Raw genomic sequence first — 21,554 nt, 5'->3', positions numbered from 1 at the left:
TAAGTGCTTTCTATCTAACATTCATACACATTCACAGCCATCTGTAAAACACGGTGGTTTGAGCCCACTTTACAGACAGGAGAAATTGTCAAAATTGATCAAATTATGAACACAAAGAAGTACAGTCAGATTTGTATCCAACATGTAACACCATCTGGAATCTATCTCATTAGTAATGGCTAAATCTTTCAGCATGACAATGATTTCAAACACATTGCCAGTGCAGTAAAATCATACCCGGGTAGAAAAACACAATCAGTCGTAGATTGTCCTCCTCAGAGCTCGGACCTCCACATTACAGAAGAAGTTTGGGGTCATCTGAAGGTAGCTAACATCCAAAGATGAGCTTTTCCTTCAAGAAGGTTGGAGAATTGTTCCTAAAGACTACTTAAATAAATGATAAGGAAGCTTTCCTAAGACAGTTCAGGCTGTGTTGAAAAATAAAGGTGCTCCTACCAGAAATCGACTCTCAAGCTCATTAGGATCCTCAAAACTGTTTCTGTAAATATTTTCTGTGTTTTGTTTTGCATGTGTTGCAGGTATGCACATGTATGTCCATGTACATTTGGACATGTTTAAATAAATCACCTATTTCCTCATCTCACTAGCAAAATATGAAGAAATGGGGGATGACTTAAGACTTGCATGACGTGTTACCTGTCAGTGAAGGGGGAAACAATAGAAGTCAATATCTATGAGTGAAAGAGGACGAAAACCCTGACACAGCACTCGGGTTAAACTGCTGAGTGTCCGTGCAGATGGATGAAGTGAGCAGCAAACACACACAGGAGTCATCTACATCTTTACTTTTCACCCTGATCGAGGTGGAAAAAAGGGAAAGCTGGGACGAGGTGCAGCTTGTGTGAAGCACTCAGTCACCCCCGCAGCCGCTCATTCCTTCAGATGATTAATAGCCTAATTAAAAGGCTTTATGTCTAATTAGTTTATGAAAGGTGCAGTCTGGACGATCAACGCACCACGCAACATCTGTTCTACCTGAGCACAAACCAGACTGAAATAAATGACATACGTCGTCAGCGTCTCTACTTCTGCGTGGTCTTTGGTTGTTACACAGATTAGTCCTCTATCTCGTGTCAGCTGTCCTGCTCTGAACATACATGTGGATAAATGGGAGCTCAGTCATATCAGCCTGCAGCTGCAGCCAGCTGTGAGTTGTGTTGTGATGCTGCCCCCTGCTGGTAAACAGGTTACTTTACTCTTATTTTACTTTAAACTAATGAAAATGCAGATTTAACTAAATATGATGCTCCAGATAGACTGCAGGTATTACATTATTAAATTAATGAATTGACAACGCTTGTAAAATTGTGATGAAATTAATGAAAATTACCGACATATTTTAAATACATTTTGGTTTATAAGTTTCCAAGCTTATAGAAGAGTTGCTTAAAAAATATCCATATTTAAAGGTGAAGAGTGGGAATTTTTTTTTAACTTCTGTTTTAAATTCACCTCTCAGTGCATAAGTTTAATCTCTGAGAGAACCCAAACACATTCTGTGAGTCTGTCTTGGTTCCAGTTGACTGGTTTTAGTCAATGGTGGGATGGATAATTTGTTTGCCGAACACAAATTAACTCATTGATGCATCTCAGAATTGGTTCAGTTTACTGCTTCTGAAGCCAGTGGTCTCAGAAGCTGATCGAGGCTGGGCTGTTGGCATGCAGGATGTTGGCATGCATATCCATGAGAGCACCATACCTGATCTGATTGTTTCTGGTGGAATCTGAGCTACCGAGATGAGGCATTCCAACCTAAGCTTGTGCCATATACAGACTTCTCTAGCCACCATTTAGTCCCTGTGTCTCTGAACATGTTGGGTTGATGCCTTCATCAGGCTCAATCAGTGACCTTTGCACCCACTGAAGGCTACACTTATCCAAGAATGGAGAAAAAATCCTCAGATACAGATTGTGCAGTCCATGTTTAGACAGTGACTGCTAGCATCACATCCAGATAAGGCCACACCTTATATCAAGCATCTTGTATCTACATATATTACAGTGTTGGTGCATAAAATCTGAAGCCAGTAGAAACAACAAAGAGGACTTTCAGCAGATTGTTTCTGTCACACATCTGCACAGAAATTCTGCTAAATCAAACCATACGAAGCACATAACTGGAGCATTATCACAAAAAATAGAAACTTTGCCTTTGAGGTGTTTTTTTTTGTCGTATCAAGGGTATTTATTGACCTATTTAAATGCTTAAAATGTAGACTAAACTCTTGCACAGTAAGCATGTTTGCAGTAAAACTGCAAAACTACTGAAGCACACAAAATCTGGAGTGGTTTATTTGTCATCCTCACCTCACAGTGTTGTTGGCAGCATCCGGATCCCTCGCTGACACGGTCTTCACCATAGTCCCGATCTCTGCGTCCTCTGGCAGCTCGACGTAGTATGCCGGCGAGTCGAACAGCGGGGGCTCGTCCACGTCCTCTATGCTCACGTGCACGATGGTGACGTCCTTGAAGGGCCCGCGGTGGCGAAAGGCCGGATCCAAGTGGGTGTTGGCTCCCTCCACCTTTAGAGTGTAGCTTGGCTTGATCTCAAAGTTTAGCGGCTGATGGGGTAACACACAAAAAGATTTTAAACCTTTAAAAAAGAACTCTGGGGTTAAGACGTTGATTGAGATTAAAAGGTTAAACTGCTGGTATTTCATGGTAAAATCAGCAAACGCTGGGCCTATCTGCTAGGAACTGTCCAGCTCAAAATAAAAAAATAAATATTAAGTATTTATTTCAGTGCTGAATTTACTGAAGAGATGCTGCAAAAAGAATGTGATCTTTCCCTCACTCAAGGTGAAATTAAATTGATAGATTCCTGAAGGGACTTTTGAGTGTAGGACAAAGAAGGCTTTCAGCCTTTTGTAAATGATAAAAAATGGACTGTTTCTTTTAAAAAAAAAAAAAAAGAAATTGGATAGTTAATATCTATATCATAATATCATCTTTATCTCTATCACAGATCTTTAGTCTGTACCTTTTTCACTGTGATGATGCCAAAGAGGTTTGTAGGGTCGGTGCTGATGTCAAAGGTGTCCCTTCCATCCCCATCGATGATGCTGTACTTCATCTCAGCATTGACCCCAATGTCCCTGTCCTTCGCCCAGATGCGTCCCACCACCGACCCCACAGGAGCCGACTCAGGAATGCTCATCTGGTACAGCCCTGAAGACACAGATTAACATGAGTGTAATCAAACGGGTTCACTTTTCAGTCCTCTAGAGGGAGCCAAACCTCTTCGGCTCCTCTTGTCTCCAAACCACATCTCAAGCCGGATGAAATAAATGGCTCCATGAACGCCTCACAATTGGGTTATCTACTGTCTCATGGGTCGGCTTGAATTTCATCTACCGTTTAACCTCAAAGAAGAGGTGACAGCTGCCCAATTTGTGGAGCTCCCCGCAGCCTTAAAGCGAAACGCTTGCACATTGTGTTTGTCGGACGGGGAATCCCTGAAGCTCTTCACAACCGATCAAAGTTCCATCAGAGTGATGGCGTTAATTGGTTTGGGGACTGGTGATGGAGGAGGAAGTGGGCGCTGGGTGTTTTCTTTGTCTAAGAGCGAAGCCACCGGTCGGCCAAGCCGAGATGACCGCAGACAGTTAGACAAACCCCTGACCTAATGAGAGAAGTAGAAATTGGTATATTGAAAGAGACAGCATGGGGCGTCTGGTGGCTGGGAAGAAGGAGAAGAGGGAGGGAGGGAGGAGGCCAGAGGGTAAATGACTGGGGATTGGTGGCTAGAAGTGGACAGAGGGGCTAATGGCTTGGGTTCTCCAGAGAAATGAAGTGGATAGATGTAGAGATGAATAGTTTTGCACAGTTCTTATTGGGGGCAGTTTTAAAAATACACAAAGCACACCACGAGTGAGGTGTCAACCCTGAAACTAAACAGTGATCTCAGGGCCATTTCAGGGCTCTGAGTTTGGGTTCCTGGCCTGTCTCAGCTGCAGCACGCTCAGGCTGTACTATAATGCACAAGGCAGAGTTCAGTGTAAAGTCAGCATCATTTTAAGGCCAAGCTTCCAGAAAGCAAAAACACCAACTGGCTCAAAATCGAGACTTAATCCTACTTCTTACCAAAAATAATAAAACAGTATCAGTATTATGCTGAACCATAAAAATATACAAAACTGCATGATAAGGTCTTCCTAAAGAACGACATCTGAGCTTTCTCCAGAGACTCCAAAACTTAACTTTGAAAAGAGGACTTCTTATGAAGATTAAAAAAAGTGTTTACTGCAGTAGAAGTTAAATGGTTGTTTGTTTTTCCTTTTAGTTCAGTCATTTGTCTGATAAAAATTAAGAGCTAATTTGTGGACTGCTGGTTGGACAAATCAGCTCACTGGAAGAATATCTTCTGACATTTAAAGTAATGCTTTGTTTCAGCCCTCATTACCTCAGGGAGTCATAGCTCAAAGCTGCACAGTTTGTATATACTCAGAGGCTTTTTCTTTTTCTTTTCGAAGTTTTCCTGCAGTATATCACACGCTGCTGTTTCATAGCTGCTGAGACAAAGTACATGTTGCTCCTCCTCGAGGCTGATATGGGTTCAGGTAGAAAATCAATAAAACTAAGAAAAACATCTGCAGAGGGTTGCTTACTTTGGTCAAACATGGGCGGGTTGTCGTTGATGTCGCTGAGCGTGATGTTGACAGTAGTGGTGCCGGCTAGCCCCCCCAGCTGCCCGCCCATGTCCTTCGCCTGGATGACCACAGTGTAGTTTTCTCTGGTCTCGCGGTCCATGTCTGCCAGGGACACACGGACCACGCCTAAAAACAGAGAGGCAAATTAAAGGTCAGTTGACACAGACTGAGGTGAAACAGCCAAAGGATGGTGTCCTGAAATGAACGTAAAACCTTGATGATCAACTGATTTTATATTGATCTCTGTCTGTTCATGAGGGATTTTTCCAGCATCTCGTTGAATCTGTGCATGAAGATTTACGCAAGTCATGAAGGCAAAAAGAGTTCAAACCCATCGCTAGCAAGGTGTACCAAATAAAGTCGACAGTAAATGTGCATTCTGCTACATACAAAAGGTGATCTGCTGGTGCCTGGGGGGCTTGAGAGGAGTCCAGTGTCATCCTAATACACATGCATGCATAAATCATCCTCGCACCACACACCACAACTAATTAGTTTCTCTAATTTAGAGTCCCCCACCCAAACACACATTACTGTTATTTCTCATTTGGATATCCAATATGTTAGTATGATATGATGTTATGGCAACTGTACACTGTTTTTAAATTATAAATTGTGCAAGCTAGCAGAATGGCAGTCTAGTTTATGCCTGATGAAAAATGAAAAATGTTTTTTTTAGAAATCATAATTAATATTTTCCTCATTAATGATGCATCTCACAAACCATCCTCTGTTTTTCAGAATGTTAATTTTTATGCAGATTAACCACTGTGCCTGCGGACATATGTGCAATCTGTGCATCGTTACAGTGGATGCCACTTAAGCCCAATAATCTCATTGTCATGTTAATGAAACCAGGTTCAAATTACTTTTTTGGCTTTGTGACATGGTGCATTATCATGCTGAGAGCAGTCATTAGGAGATTGTAAACCATGCGAATGACCAGGAACGTTTAAGGGGAGACATGGTATTCAGATAATAATGAATCAAAATCTACAGGCAAATGTCCCAGACCACAAAGAGTCAATCAACGCCCAAGCTGAGAAATATGAAAGCCAATCATCTTGTTGCACTGAGACATGCACAGAGCAGAGGTTTGGGACAATTTTAATTGTGCAGCAGCAGACATATCTACTTGTTAATGTGGTAGAAATGTTGATAAGCATTCTTTTTGCTTTGCTGTTGTAGCCATACCATGACTTTAGATTGCATTTGTCCAGAGCTTTTGTGGGACAAGCAGACACTGACCAAGTTAGCACAGATGTGCAAAAAGCTGCAGCTTTCAAAAACATCTTTATAGCCTGATATAAAAATTTTTTTCTGGCCTTTACGGATAGTTTCTCTACAAAGGGCACTACGTTTTGAATCATCAACCTGGATGAGTTAGGGGTCTGGCACAAGCAGATGAATGCACAGGTATTTGCCATAGACAGTACATACGATGTAGCCAAATTAAAAATTGGTCAGAAAGGACTGTTATCCTGGTGATGCTCACTCGTTCACTTGCTAATTGATTTTGATTTATGTATAGCGTGACTTCACCAACCAGTGAGACGCATCATGTTCCTATGTTCCTGTTTATTCTGTCTTTGGTAGTTGGTAGACTTCACCTCTGCTAATGGGAGTCAACGAACTGGACCTCTGAACCGCCTAATTGAATTACCTGACAAATAATATTGGCCGCTGCTAAAAACAGCCTGCCCAAGAAGCTTTTGTTTCAGTTTGGGTGAGAAAATCTAGTTAATTAGCACTAATTAGCAGGTATAGGTGTTGCACTCATACAATTTGCCAATTTCTCATCCAAGAGGTTTTAGGTTTTAACAGCTGATGGGATTCTCAGCCAGTTAAACCCTGGTGGAGTTGTCACCTTGGAAGTAGACCTGAGGTTTGACTTATGCTGTTATCATGAGAGTTATTAGGGTCAGATGCATCTAGATGTGAATGGGAGTTGAAACAGATGGGATCTCAAAATATATCTGTAGGCGACTGATCGATGATATCATTTTCAAGGACCTAAAAAAAGAGTTGCCTTCAAGCACCTAAGACTACCATGACTTTGAAAAAAAAAATAACAACAATGTGGTGGTGGTCATGAAGATGTAATAATGTCCTTTTTAGATTCTATTTTGAGTCAAAAGAATCAAACTTTGTGGCTTCATATTTAGTGGACTTCAAAATAATTTTGCAGTACCTGACTTAACGTGACTTGCTTCTAGAAAAGGTCAACTGTGGTACTGAAAACATCATCTCTGACCATAGATTTGAGCCTGCTATCTGCAGCTTTAGGACAAAAAGGAGACTAATCAGACCAAGATACATTTTTGTCCAGTTTTAGTGAGTCTGTGACCTCTGCTGCCTCAGTCAGACTCAATGTGGTCCTTTGCTGTTGTAGCCTGTCCACCTCTGACTCAAATGCTTTCTTTCTCAGCACGGACGTGAAGATTGGTTATCTATGCTACTGTCTGCCAGCTCCAACCGGTCTGCCAGCTGACCTCTCACCTAACTGAACTCCAGAAGCAGCTGTGGTGGAAATCTCACAATATCAGCAGTTGGAGAAAAACCACATTACTCCTGATTCTGATGTTTTATGTTTAGATTAAGTAAGCATTCGGACTTATCTGCAGACTTTAATGTTTTGATCTGCAAACACATGATTGCGTGATCAGATGAGCACATAATTACACAGATGCACAGGTGTTCCTAATGAAGTTATCACTCAGTGTCCTAATCAAGAAGTGGAAATAATCACATTTACTTTAGTTCGAACTGAAAATGAGAGCAAAGAAAAGTAAGAAATTGTTGCTTCTAGAGGATTAAATAAGGTATTTTTTTGCATAGCTGCACAGTTAAAGTGCACGTAACCAACCTCAACCCTGCAACCTCACTATTGGCTTACAGCCTAATTTCTCTGAATCACATTTGCGTGCTTTTTTCAATTGCTTTTATTTTAAATCTGCAGCACAATTCATGCAAGGTAAAAGTTTTGTGCTACAGAATCAGAAAAGGAGTTCAAGTTGCGGGCAGCTCCAAGGCTGTCTGTGTTTAAGTTGTACATTGTGGCAGCACCAATAAAAGCTGTGCCTATAGTCGAGGCAGTGAGGCTGATTGATGGCTGCAGAGCCGACCTACAGCAGCAGCGGTAGCAGTAGTCTGACTGGCTGTTGATGGGCAGTGCACCCTCAGCGGTTTGGCAACAGATTCTGTGCTGACAAAGAAATGGGACAGCTGTGTTAAACACTGGCCAGAGGTACTAATGGATTTTTGGACATGGTAGTAAATCCTTTAACCACATCCTAGAAAGCTACAGGTTTAAAGAAATCTTCCTCTTTTACAAGTTATGTTTACCTTATTTTTATATGCTGTTATTTTTTAAAACACGCTGGCCAACCAATAATCTTTATTCTTCTTCTTTGAAAAGATACCTGGCTGCAGTAGTTTGATCTAATTCAGACCCAAGAGTATTGGAGAGGTCTCTCACGCTTGTGGGTTGATAATTTAGTTCATCCCAAAGCTGTTAGATGGTCAAAGTCAGAGCTTTGTCTGAACAAGTCCAGTTTTTTTCCACACCATGCTGTACGCTGGCTTCACGCACTGAAGCACTGTCATGTTGAAACAGGAAAATGATAAATACACAAAGGTGGAAGTGCACTACCAAAAATGTCTCCACTTTTTTAAACACCCTCAGTGTGTAAATATTCCTGTCTCCCTTTTTGGGATCGTCTGTTGTCATCCTGAGGTCCCTGGTTAGTCTCCATGTTGCTGTACTCTGTTTCTTATCTGCAGTTAGTATTCGTGCATTATTCTTCCTGTCTTTTGGGGGCAGCTGTGGCTGGTTGGATGGTTGGATACTTGGCTCCTCCCATCAATGGTCTGAAGCACCATTGAGTAAGATGCTGAACCAGCTAGTTACCCCAGTGCTTCATGTGTGTAATGTTATGTCTAGATAAAAACACTGTATGAATGTATGTGTGACACTAGGAGTGTTAAAATGGTGTAGTTGCATACTTGACAACATTTAATTAGTTAACTGGATGCAACATAATGGAATATTAGTTGGTAAAAGGCACTAACATCACTAAAAAAAGACACAAAATCTAGTTCAGTGACTCAAATTAGAGAAAGTGAAGCTGTGGCTTCCAGCTGCAAGTCAAGGTCGCCACAGCAATAATAGAAAACTTAAAGCCTGAAAAAACCCAGGTGCTTAGGTTGCAGTTTTAAATCAAGACAACAGCACAATTATCCTAAATATACAGACAGGTTGTAGCAAGCTGTAAACGTATTTATTTCTGCTATAAAGCCAGACATTTTAATGTGAGAGTCTCGGGGGAGTGACTCAGTTTTTGCCCGTAAACCAAAAACTGCTTCTTTTTTTTTTAAATCTTCGCTACAACCAAAGGGAGTACGCCACACATAAGTTTGGGGCCCTGACTTTTGTCAAATGTAGTAGCCTATATCATTTAGCTTTAAGTACAGGGTGCAACACTTCCTTTTATTATCTACTGTATACTAATAATTATTTTTAATTACTTCTGGTACTGATTGAAATGAAGAAGGTCAAGCTGTGTGATCAAAAGCATTTGCAAGAAATACATAATACAAAGCCAAGTATGCTGTTTGTTTCTTGATCCAGTCTTTATGCTAAGCTAGGCTAACAGGATGTGGGTTAAAGCAGGTTTCTCAAAAACTTCAAATAGTCCTTTACTAATAAAATGACTTAAAAAATAAATAATTGTATGTTTCTGTCACCATTGATGGATTCATCATCTCAGAAGAAAATACTCAAAATATAAGCTGGTAACTGGGACTCAACTGCTGCTTGGAAAGAGATAAAAAAGAGAAAGCAGGTGAGAAGAAACCAGCAAGATGGTTAAAAGTATACTGCAAAATACATAGTATTTAATTTTATATTTCTCCAAGCGTTTGCTCTCCATGCTATGAGGCGCCGTCTGTCTTATTCTGTCCTCATTTTCAACAGAAAAGTCACACTTTGAGCTCTTTTTTTGTCGGGTGCCAGGATTTAGAGACGTGGCAAGTTGCGTCGCGTTTCAGACAAGTGTTCGGTAGTCTCATAGCAACAACAGGAACCATGCTGAGCTTCCTACATTCAAAGTCGGTTTGGTATACACAGGGGTGTGGACTGCTAAAATCAGACAAAATCAGTGTGATATAGTGTTAAAAAAGAGGTGGTAGGTGCCTGTTAATAAATCTTAAGGAAGTTTGTGGACTTTATCGGGTCATCTGACATCATTCCGAGTAATTACAAATTCATATGGAGCTCATAAAATAGTTAGTAGCTGGTGAAGCTTGAAATTTCCAGCTTCTGCATGCAATGAGTGGTTTTGCAGCTTCGTACCAGTCTTGGCATCTACAGAGAAATAAGGCTGGCCCTCCAGTATGCTGTAGACCACACGTGCGCTGTTGCCATATGTGGGGTCGTCAGCATCTGTAGCGGTCAGCTGGATCACAGATGTTCCTGGAAGCAGAGGTTAGCGGGAGATGATGCAGTTATAAATAGGAAGCATTCTCTTAGGTGGAGATTTCTCCATCTGTAGACACAAACTAACTGTGCTTATTTACTTTAAAAGTATCTTTATGAATTGTGAATGAAGCAGATGGAAACGAGGCTGTAAGAACAAGCAACAGCGTCAACTCTGAAGGGCTTTTATGCACTTTGTTATTGTTCGCCATGGCTGCAAACATGGACAAACATGCACAGAGAACATTTTTGTTTCTGTCTCCTACCATGCGCCCGCCTTTCCTTTTCCTTCTGCTTACCTATTTTGGACATCTCAGGCACAGTCGCCTGGTATGGGCCATCTAGAAATCTCGGCTCGTTGTCGTTGATGTCCTGGATCTTGACGATGAACTCGGACTCGGGCTCTAGGGGCCTGTCCGTGAGGCGGTTGCGGGCCTGTGCACGGAGTATGTACTGAGCCTTCACCTCTCGGTCCAGCCTCTGGATTGCGTGGATGTCCCCCGTGCTGTCATCGATGGTGAACGTGGTGCCCGCCCCTTCCCCCGTGAGGATGTACTTAATGGAGCCATCACCTTTGTCCATGTCTGAGTGGAGCTGTGCGGGGTTCAGAGTTGTTAGTTAAAAGTGAAATTCTCATGACCAGCATGAAAGACCAGTCATAAGTTGACAGTACAACAGACAAATGGTGCAGTCCAAAAGTATTAGGGCATTGACATGTTTTGGGAATGATAATTAGGTCGTATCTTCCAATTTTAGAAAAATGCAACAGCACAGCGATCCTAAGCATACAGAAATGACAAACAAACAGCTTTACTGGGACAAATGAAGCAACGTCCAAGTCAACCTCATGATCTCAGTCCAACTAAACATGTGTTATAGTTGCTGCAGAAAAAAACCACACACCCAGAAATGAGGATACACAAGAAAAGAGGCTGTAGTACATGCCTGGAACAACGTGGCTCCCTATTTAGGGAATTAGTCAAGTTATCAAAGAACAGTAAAGTATGTGATGAAAATTTGCTATTTCACATTTTTGCAACCTGACTGTTAGGAGTGTAAGAGTAGCCAAGATTCAGTGTGCACAACACAGCTACAGGGTAACTTTCTTAAAGTGGACTTGTTGTGCTCCTTTCCAGCTCCATATTTTTATTTGGGGCTTTTATTAGAAGGGCTCTGTCAGGGGCTTTGGATTCTCTGTCTGAAACAAGCCATTTAAGCCCCTCCCCCTGTAAACAGCTTTAGTCTTATTGACTGGCCCTAACAAAGAGACGGTTTGAATAGCAAGTAGGTTGAGTAGGTTAAAAAAAAAATCAATGCATATGCTGGCATTGTTGACAATGGTTAAGGTGATGCTTCATGGATATTGTCAAATTTGGGTAAGTAATTTGTTATCTAAAATCTGCTGCAGCGCACTCAAACCTTTGATTCAAGAGAACAAGATGAATTAAAGTATCTTTGCCTTTGTCAGGGATTCATTTTGATCTTCTGATGATTTGCTTGCTGAAGATGATTCTTCATTAACAGCTTTCATTTGACCACCTGCTCCGTTTTACTCCCTCTTCTCTCGTCAGTAATGGAATATAAGATACGCTCTGAATCAAAAGTAGGTAAAATAAAATCAGAAGAACATAATTCAAGTGATGTCGCTTTATCAGTTTTTTTTTCATCTTTTTTCAGCCCCAGAGGTTACTCCACGGCTTCAGCCAGGGGTGTCAAACCTAAGACCCGGGTGGGGCCAGAATGTCTCACTGGCAAAGACCTCACGTTGCTCGTTGTACTGCATCAAAGTACTTTGGTTGTAGTTAAATTGCTTAATATTGTTCGTATTACATTAAATAACAGAAAATTTCCAGTTTTTGTCACAGTAAAAGAAAAACAAAAAAGAAAACAAATAAACAAATAGATATATAAATTCAGCACTTTTTTGCAAATTAACATTGTCCTGTAATTTGTTGTGTTGACAAGCATGTCGAGCTATGCTGGTGGGTTTGCGCTGCACTACAATTTGTAGTTAAACTTCTTTTCACTGAATGTTTTCTGCGATATGTAGGATATGTACCAATAGAGTTCCCAGTCTGGCCCACTTCAGATCAGTGGGTATGTGATGATTTTGGCACATGGATCTAAGCTTTTCCTGATGTAATTTGATGTAATGTGATTAGCAATTAACTAATTTTGACCTCACCAGGGCTCATTGTTAATGGTTTTTACGTTGTAGTCTAAATAATCTGGAAAAACATGAAATGTCCTTATGATAAATTAATGCATTACTGTCAAACTGATTTGAGTCCCCCAAAATTGTAAAATTCTTGACCTCCAGGGATGGTGTGTGCTTATGTGTTGTTCTTAATATTGTTGCTGGAAGTAGACATGTAATCACAGCTTACAGCCTGTTGCCCGAGACCCTGCAGTGCAATCAGAAGCCTTTTGTAGCCTCTAAGAGCAAATGTCATCCTGTTGATCTGCAATCAGACTTTACTTTGTACTTAAAGGGCCTCTGCGTATGATGAGTGCTTGCTGCCATCACACTAGCGGAGTGAAATTAAATGCCCCCCAGTCTGTCTCATATATAATCAACAGGTGTGCAGCCAGGCCACAACACAGCACTAAATCTGCAAACACTCCTTTCAAGACACACTTCCTTTGGCTGTTTTTCTCATCTGGGGCCGAGCCGAGGTGGTTGAACGGCTAAAAGTTTTGCTACTTGTTATGCCAGTGATAATGCACTAGTAGTTTTTACAATATCTTTCATTGCCGAGAAGCAGACAATACAGCTTTTCCTATCACTGCCGACAACATGCCCACCTGCACGCTCTCCTGCAAAGCCCAGCTCAGCCCAGAATAGATTTCCTAATCAGCACCTCATTGTGGACTTTAGCCCTGTGTCTGGTAGTGATATATCACAGGCTCAGCTTTCCTCTGCTTATCCACCTTCTCCGGCTCCAGTGCCTCCTTTCCTTCAAAGCCTTTGAAAGTAGCAAGTTTGACACTCGGGCTATCAATTACCTGCTCCTTCTCAGCTTTGGCCCAAACCCCCAAACCTCCAACAACCCAGCGGCTCTGAATACAAAGTTCCTCAGCAGAGGTAGGGAGAACTGAGGAGAAGCAAACTAAGGACGGAGGCTGCAATACATCTTCTGCTTTGCCCCGGACTTGAGTGGCCCTTTGGGTTGTAGCTCAGCCTGTTAGAATCACTTTATCCATTCAGTGTGAAAAAATTAGAGATGAGGAGAAACACGGTATGGAAATTTTTCACGCCATATTTAAGTGGAAGTAATATTTTTCCTGCAGATCTCTCTGTCTGCATAAGCACATGGCTTTTAGGAATCTGACATTTTCCTCAGTATTCCCAAGCGGTGGTAGTGAAATTATTCCAGAAGACTAATTAAAGCAGGTTTGCATCACTCCCAAAGGGTGATTTCTGAGGATGAGCAGTTAATACTGCAGTGCTTTAAAAGCTGATGAGGGATATTGAGGGAGTGGTAGTTCTGAAATCGGGGCTTTATACTTTTAGCTATTCAGGAATAGCAAAAAGCATTTTCTTGGTGTTTTGAAACCAGCTGTGATAAGTGAGTGATTCATCAATCACAAGTCATTAGCCAATCAGCATTCTCAGAAAGACCAAAACTTCCACAATTGAGTTAATATTTTACTCAGAATGACCCAAACCTGGTGGTTGAGTTCAGAAAAAAGAAAGACTTCAATAAGCACTGGCTTCACATCCATCTTTCATAGTGTCTGTGGTGTTAGCTGCACTGATAATACTTGTTTGTTGCTCGTAAATTGGTTAAAATTGGCTTCACAGTAAGAAAAAATAGCAGGCTTGAGCATTTTGTTTAAATTTAGATACATTATTACTTCTGTATTTGTTGAAACTAAAAGAAAACATGTGCTCCTGCAGACAATTTCTATACTGTGAGAGTAATACTCAGTGAAATGGCTCCTAAATCGACTCAGATTTGTGCAGGCACTTGACACTAAATTATTTTTTTGCTTTCTCTCTTTCCAGAGAAATCTTTTTTAGTGATATAATGGCATTTTTTTTTTAAGTTTGAGCTTGCAGAAATGATGCTTCTCTCTGCCGATGATGACTAGAATTACAACTATTGATCAAATGTTCAATTCACTTTAGCAAGCGAGCAATCAAAGTGCTCCATTGTGAGCACCTCTCCTCTGCTCTTGTGAGAGCATGTCAGCGGTGCTGCAGATGTGCCGTCCACTTCTGAGAAACGGAGACCGACTGAAGCTTCGGTTCGAGTCAATTAACTCAATCACTGCTGTCTGGCTCTGGTTCAAAGTGGACAGAAGAGAGGCTGTCTCTCAGAAGAACTCAGTGCATCCAGGGATTAAATTTGGAATTTCTTTTTCTTTTTTCTTCTTCTTGTGTTTATTGAAGCTTGCCTTTGCCCACCCATGATCTTCTCTTTTTGTATTCATGTGCTCAGCTCTAGCCAAGCTGCCGATGACCTCCAGCAGTAGAGCTCCCCTATAGATCTTTTAGTTTGCTCTGTTTGAAGGAGTTGGAGTTAAATTCACTTTGCAGCACCTATCAGTTCAAAGGTTACTTAGAAACCATGTTCTCTGCAAGGCTAGAAACCCACACTCTTTGCATCTTATACCTCCACATGTAAAGTGCAACTTATAGTGAAGACTGACCTTTCCAATATAAAGTGGTTCCAGTCCAGTATACTCCTCCAGGACAAAGAACTGATTCCACACCCAGCTTCGCTTTGCCCGTTGCAGCAGTGCTGAGCTCCCTACATGTTCCTCCTCTGCCGGCGTACCCAGAAGGCTATGAGGCAGAAGGGTCAAAATGCCAAGAGCCACGGGGAGCAAGGTCCACGCAACTGCTGGAAGATGCACTCGGTCTCCCATCGTGAAACACGGAGTAGTATTTGAAAAGACTTTTCCCTTTTTCTTGACAAGTGGAGCTATTTCCTGGGTCTCGTCTTTGTGGCTGCTGGAAGAGAAAAAAGGAAGAGCACAGATGAGTCTCAGATTCTGGACACATTCATTTCTGTTAATATGTGTCATCCACAGGTCTCCAACAGTGCCACGGGATACAACAATGACATTTCCACTGACTCCAGATTATTTCTCTACTACTGAGCTTTTGTAGATTTATGATGAGCTGTGTATCTGTGTGAGCCTTATAACGGCTGAATGAGAGGGTTCCTCTTGTACTGGCAATGTGGAGTTGAAAAGAAATGAGGAGAATGGGTACATGTTCTTCAGATTTTTTTTTGTTGCTTTTAGGTAAACCAAATAAACGTTGTGCTGTATTTTTTCTTTTTAAAAGTTATAAAATGAAAACAAAAAGACTGTTGATGTCACAGGTATGTGTAACTATAACATCTCTAGTGAGGATTGCCTTAGAATGAAGATGACCTTTTGTGGTTTTTATGGGTCATTTAAGTACATCAAATCTGTCCGTAGGTGTACAAAATTCAGGAACTGAACAGACTAATGTAACTTCCAAACCACTGTTTGTCATTTCTACTTGAATGTATTATATAAAGTAGGGAGCATCAGAAGCACTGGCAGGTGCATTTTTAAATTTTAATAGTAAGGCAACCAGTACCAAGCTAGGCCAACAGCCAACCAGCTTTAATAGTCATGACAACAAGATGAAGTCACTAAAACTGTAGTTCCTCTTATGGCCACTTGAGGCTGGCAGCAAAAATTAGTCAGCCTAATTTATCAGCTTCCTCTACAAAGCAACCTCCATAAACGTTTCATTTCAGTTAATGCACAGACCTCTTGGATGGTCTGCACGACACAGCAAGCCGCAATATTAGTCACATAAAATGGTCGAAAAGGCACCAACAGCACAAACACACCGTGGAGAGGTCCAGTACAATATTAGTGGATGGGCCCAAGCAGATGCCAGGATTCCTGTCAGTAACAGCAGCTACACTCATGCAGGTGGATGAGTGAGAAAAAGTTTCACCCTACTCATGCTATTCAGAAGTTTAGTTTACTTTGCAGTTGGGCAAACACTAGAACTGCAGTTTCTGTCGCTGGCTTCATTTTCCACTTCATTGTTATTGTAATTATAAGATAAGATAAGATAACCTTTATTAGTCCCACACGTGGGAAATTTGTTTTGTCATTTGTTATTGAACAAAGACTACTGCTTTCTATCGTTAACTTAATCTGTGCTTCAATTAATACTGATTAGCACTCTTAGCTACACAGCATCCAACTAAGGAAAAGGACTCAGGAACTGCACGGTTAATCCATTTATCTGTCCATCAATCGTACTTCTTTATTTTTGTTTCTTAGCAGCAATTAGCAGGTATCTGTGTTTGTGTGATACAGTAGCTGTAGCACTCCACCCTCTCTTACAAACAAGGTTATTTTTGGCTACAAAAACCCAAGATGGAGTCACCTAAAAAGCTAATTTGTTGCTAATGGTGGCTAATTCCATCTTTTATATGCAGGCATTTCATCTTTTATCTCATATTATATAGTCATACAAAAGCCTGCACATTTCATATTACATTGCCCAAACTTCCCCTAAAAATGTTAAAGCAATGTAAGGTTTTGGAGCCTGGAGGAGATAACAGAAATAATGAAGCACCAGCTCCAGCTTCTTTCCCTCCAGCTCGGGACACAAAACATCAGCAAGTGTAAGCACACTCTTTCTCTTCCTTCCTCCTCTTCCTGTCATGAGGAGAGGTGAGCTCCTTCACACCTCCTGTAAAAGACCCGGGGGTGTGATGTTCTGAGATTGTAGTGTTTCTGTTAACACCCCTGCTCAGCTCTACTCACACCGTGTTCAACAAGCTCCCTTCAGCACTGCACACCGTTCATTACAAGTGTGCTGTGTACGTTTTTTTTTCTTCTTCCTTCCATATCGCAGGTTTTGAATGCCCCTATGGTGCTGCCTGGTTGCAGGATTTCATGCCTCTAAATACCATCTTCCTCCATGTTGCTCTTTTTGATACGAGCATCACAGGAATCCTTAAGATCAGCGAGGTCACGTCTGTGAATTTTTGCAGGAGATGCTTTTTAAGGTATTGATCTGAGTTAATCAATACCTTTTCACATGCAGCGCATGGCACCTACGCTGCCTCTTCCCATCTGCATCCTGGTTTTATGTATTAGGAGGACGGCTGCATCTGCCCGCATCTTCCTGCATTAATGAGCTCAGGGGAAAATAGGCAGATTTAAGGTCTGAAAGTAGAAAAAGGGAGCGAGGAGGGGAGGGGATAAAAGGAAAAGAAAAGCAAGAAGAGAGGAGGCTGTTAGCAGAAAGTTTGCAGCAACGGAAGAAAGAGAGACTGTTTGACTCATTGGTTGACTCCATTATGTTTTGTAAGAGAGAGTGCATTGTGCTGCCGTGGAGTCCCTGAATCGCCAAACTCAGTTAATCATTGTTGAAGAGGCACAAAAGGCAGGGAAGGGTGGGAGGCGTGGCTGCATTGTCAGCGGGAGGCTGAGCTGTGTGTGTGTGTGTGTGTGTGTTAAGACAATCCCCGCGAGGGCCGCTTGGCAGGACGACTGACACTTGACCTCGCTGCTCCTCTCTTTTCTGCCTATTCAAGCCGACTGGTTGCCATTATGAAGTCAAATTAGCTCCCAGACCTTCCTCCCCTTTCGGCTCCTCCCCTCAAAGGTCGCAGCTTGCACCCGGGCATTTTGCTCCATTTTGTCGTGCCTAATGAGGTGACATGCTACGCAATTGTGCTGGCAAAACATTCTTCACATCTCTGTTCTGTTAATCTTATGGCATTTCACCTGTTTAAGCAAAACGGCAGCTGGTGTGAACAGCGGATAGAAGGGGATGGGAAGATGAAGGGTTGAGGGGATGAGGAGCTAGGCGGAGGGCGGCAGAGCAATCATATGAAAAAGCTTTGCAAGACTTAAGGCAAAGAGGTATTTTCCCACCGGGCTGAAGCATTCCTCCAAGTGGAAAAATCTGCCTTTGTATTCAAAAGAAAAATAACAAATCAAAATAGAAAAGAAGCTACAGAAACATCCAATTTGTCCAGTGTTTGTCTTAAAATGAAAGAAAGCATTGGAAGGAAGGGTTGGAGGAAGAAAATGAGTGACAGTGATTGTCAGAGGGAGCAGCTGGTGTGAGAAAATGATAGACCATATTGTCGTATCATCGTACTCAGAGTCCACCTGCTGCTCCATTAGCTGCGATCTGACAACAACAGACTATATCAAACTGTTCCTGCGTGAGGGAGTGAGGTGAGTGATTTCTTCCAATGGAGGAAAACAAACTGCTGCGGTATGACTGACGGACAGAATCTGTACCTCCACCTGTTCATACTGAGTCACTGCTGCTTGAATACACTCAGAAAGCACCTCCATCCAGGTGAACTAACTGGTGGAACTTGTGCTCATAAACCCGACTGAGCCATCATAAAGTTAAGAAGTCCCGAAAGTTAGTTACGAGAGGCTTTTGGAGACACTTTTAGGGTCATTTTGGGTACTTGTGCAAAGGTTTCAGTGTCAGCAGGCAGAAAACACCTGAAATACAGTGCATGTAAATTTGTACCAGATAAATCTGAGAGGTAAGAAGAGATATGGAGGAACTGCACTAGCTGTAATTGAAAACTAGTCTAATCACAGACTTACTGTGAAGGAATGCTTCTGAGGCCTGACCATTGAACTGCTAGCTTCCATCAATGCTGTTTCAATCCGGTTTGAATCAACACACTTTTCAGAGGGACAGCTTAGGTTGAGCTGTTTGAAGGCAGAGTTAGAGAGGCAAGGCTGAGATGGTTTGGTTATGTCCAGAGAAGGGATAGTGGATTTATTACACAAAGGAAGTTAAAGATGGAGCTGCCATGGAGCAGGAAAAGAGGAAGACCCCAGAGAAAATTAACAGAAGCAGGTGAAGAGGACATAGCTTTATTTCCCAAGTTAAGTTCTTTCTAGTCAAAAGTCTTTTAGGATTCCACAAGAAATCTTTAATAGAAGAATTTATTTGATTCCTCAGAGTTTTACCTTACAGGCCGTGTCCATATGTATTTGGTATTTAGCTAAACCATAGTCTTTTCCATGTTTTGTCTTTTCGTCCGCATGTAAGCCGCCTTTTAGGTCACTGAGAACTCTGTAAAGTTTCAGTAACGAAGCTGAAACTGAAGGTTGTCTCGCTGCCTCAAACGCGTGCGTCTTTAACTCCTTTCATGATGTCAGACTTCATAGGGTTATTATTTGCAGGTTTCTGATTGTTCAACATTTCTATACACCTGTTGCTTTGGCATCCTCTTGACATTCGTTTTTATTTTCCTGTGCACAGAGGTTTCTCAAAATGAATGAATAGGATTAAATAAGTTACATTTTTACTTCATGCTACTCTTTTAAGAGCATATAAACTGAATGGTACACTGCTGTTGGAGGTAACTCAGTGTCCTTTTTCTTTCTTTCTTTTTTTACCAGTTAACAATCAGTTAAACGATCTAGGTGGAAAAAACGTTGTCTAAAAACTACCTCTGCACTTCTGCATATAGACTAAAAGCTTCTTTTTTTCAGTGAACAGACTTTAAACAATACATATTTATTGTAAATGGCCACTCTTTGCCCATCTGCAGTACCTTCACAGTACTCCAGGGGGCCGTGGCCCACCCTCTGGAAATCGCAGCAGTGAAAAGTTTACAGAACAAAAATCAAGCATCTGCATAGCTTTTCTGACACGGATACTGTGCATGACAAAATTTGCGCTAGAGGCTTGCAGATGCTGAGCCCATAGCAACCATACCAAATTGCATGCTTCATTACCTACAAGTAGTTTCAGGAATTACAGACTGCACATTACATGTGTTGTTTCGTGTTGTTTTGTATTAAATGTTCATCTATATTGATATATAGAATAATATAGTGTTCAGAGAGACACAACAAGCTGCAAAAGCTTATAAAAGGTAGTACCGAGCGTGACGGTCACAGTCAAATGTTTGCAAAAGTTTCTTCTGGCAAGTACACAACACACTGTGTTCACTTTGACTCAACCCTGTCAAAATAGAACATACTACACAACTAAGTACAACAAAGCTACTATTTAGTCACTAAGTTAGCACATAGTTGGTTATGCCTGTAGCAAAGCTCGGACAGCATGACATTCCAAGTTTGGAACCTCATTATTTTTGAGGGAAAGTTCCAAAAAGTTAACTTGTTTTTGGGATCTAAACTTTACATTATGTAAAAAACAAGCAATATTAAAAACATTTCGAAAGTCATCTTTTTCATTTTCATATATTTATTTATTTTATAGGCCAGTTATTCGTCGATAATAAAAAAGATGTGGCTAATTTGATTTTAAATGCTATTAAATACTTTCCAGAAACGTTTCAATTCTTCAAACCCTTTACTTTGTGAGGTTACCAGGGGCCAGCTCAGTGTGTGGCACATTAGTATGGGTTCACCCTGTTCAAGTGTTATGTGGAGCATTATTAAGTGTTAATTTCACAGTGGCCATGTCTTTGCTCCACTCACCTCAGCTTTAAAAAGAGGCCTCCCAGACTGTGGAAAAAGGTTCTTAAAAACTGGGTGGACCCATGAAAAAGGGATCCACCCACCCCGGCAGGGCAAAACGTCACGGCCAATTTGTTAACCACAATTGATTTTGCATGGTGAAGAGCGATGGTCATGTGGAAGGTCTGAATATCGCCGACCCAGGCGAGGTTGCTGCCTTGATGCACTTTTTTGAGATGCAGAACCGGCATGAGAAAGTGTCTTTCACTAAGCCGAACACAATAAGCCGAGCGGCTGCTGTTACAAAATGCAGAAGGGCTTTCTGAATCTAATTTCACTTCCAGGGCCGAGCGTGACGGGCTGTATTCCCTATAGAAGTGTCGTTTTTTGTATATTTCTGAATGTTTATTTACTGATTTACGTGTAATTAAACGGAGACTCGGCTGCTGCGTGCGCTAACTTTTAATAAACAGGCCTTTACTTCAGCGTGGCCTCTGGTGTGGTTTGTATGTGTGTGGATAAAGCTGACCACTTCTTGTGGTTTCTATACCGTCACTGCCTGGAGCAAAGACCCAGTTTCCTGAGCTGGCTCACAGGGTGAGCCTTCAAAGGCAGCATCGAGCTAAGAGAGGGGGGGTGTGTGCAATCTGGCCGAACTCTCTCAAGATCACACAGTTGTTTGTGTGCTGGTATGAATATAAGTTCACAGCATGCCTGTGTGTGTGTGTGCCCATCAGGCTGCTACCCTGTATTCGCCTTCCTTCCTCCAACCTTGGACCCCCTCAGGACACAGATGCTGGCGTGGGCCCGGCTTTGAACCCACTTCTTTAATTGTGGGATGCTCGGCCCGTGCAGCTGTGCACGCCGCCACCGCTGCGCCGCAACGAGCGTCTCCCTCCCTGCAGCTCATTTACTGTAAGGTGTTTTTAATTACTCCTCCCTCCCTCCACACTCTGCTTCTCTTTGTGTTCTGGCTGAGC

At 41.8% G+C, this 21,554-nt stretch overlaps 1 protein-coding gene across 3 annotated transcripts in view; it reads right to left on the bottom strand.

Annotated features, from left to right (window-relative positions):
* Positions 1–21,554, bottom strand: part of LOC113029391 (cadherin-20) — a 93,940-nt gene that overhangs the window by 12,541 nt on the left and 59,845 nt on the right. For 2 of the 3 annotated variants that reach the window (XM_026180239.2, XM_026180243.2), the window contains 6 exons: positions 14,803–15,106; positions 10,446–10,740; positions 10,024–10,143; positions 4,629–4,796; positions 3,002–3,189; positions 2,329–2,582 (listed from right to left, as the gene is read on the bottom strand). In XM_026180239.2, the coding sequence (XP_026036024.1) occupies positions 2,329–2,582; positions 3,002–3,189; positions 4,629–4,796; positions 10,024–10,143; positions 10,446–10,740; positions 14,803–15,021 (1,244 nt within the window). In that variant the 5' untranslated portion in view covers positions 15,022–15,106. Of the gene's footprint in view, positions 1–2,328; positions 2,583–3,001; positions 3,190–4,628; positions 4,797–10,023; positions 10,144–10,445; positions 10,741–14,802; positions 15,107–17,189; positions 17,324–21,554 lie in introns of those variants that run through there. The other variant, XM_080306192.1, reaches the window with a different exon arrangement.

This window comes from Astatotilapia calliptera, chromosome 9 (assembly GCF_964374335.1).
Source record: "Astatotilapia calliptera chromosome 9, fAstCal68.1, whole genome shotgun sequence".
Classification (NCBI taxonomy): Eukaryota; Metazoa; Chordata; class Actinopteri; order Cichliformes; family Cichlidae; genus Astatotilapia; species Astatotilapia calliptera.
The sequence above is the reverse complement of the archived record's forward strand: the minus strand, read 5'-3'. Positions and strand labels throughout refer to the sequence as shown.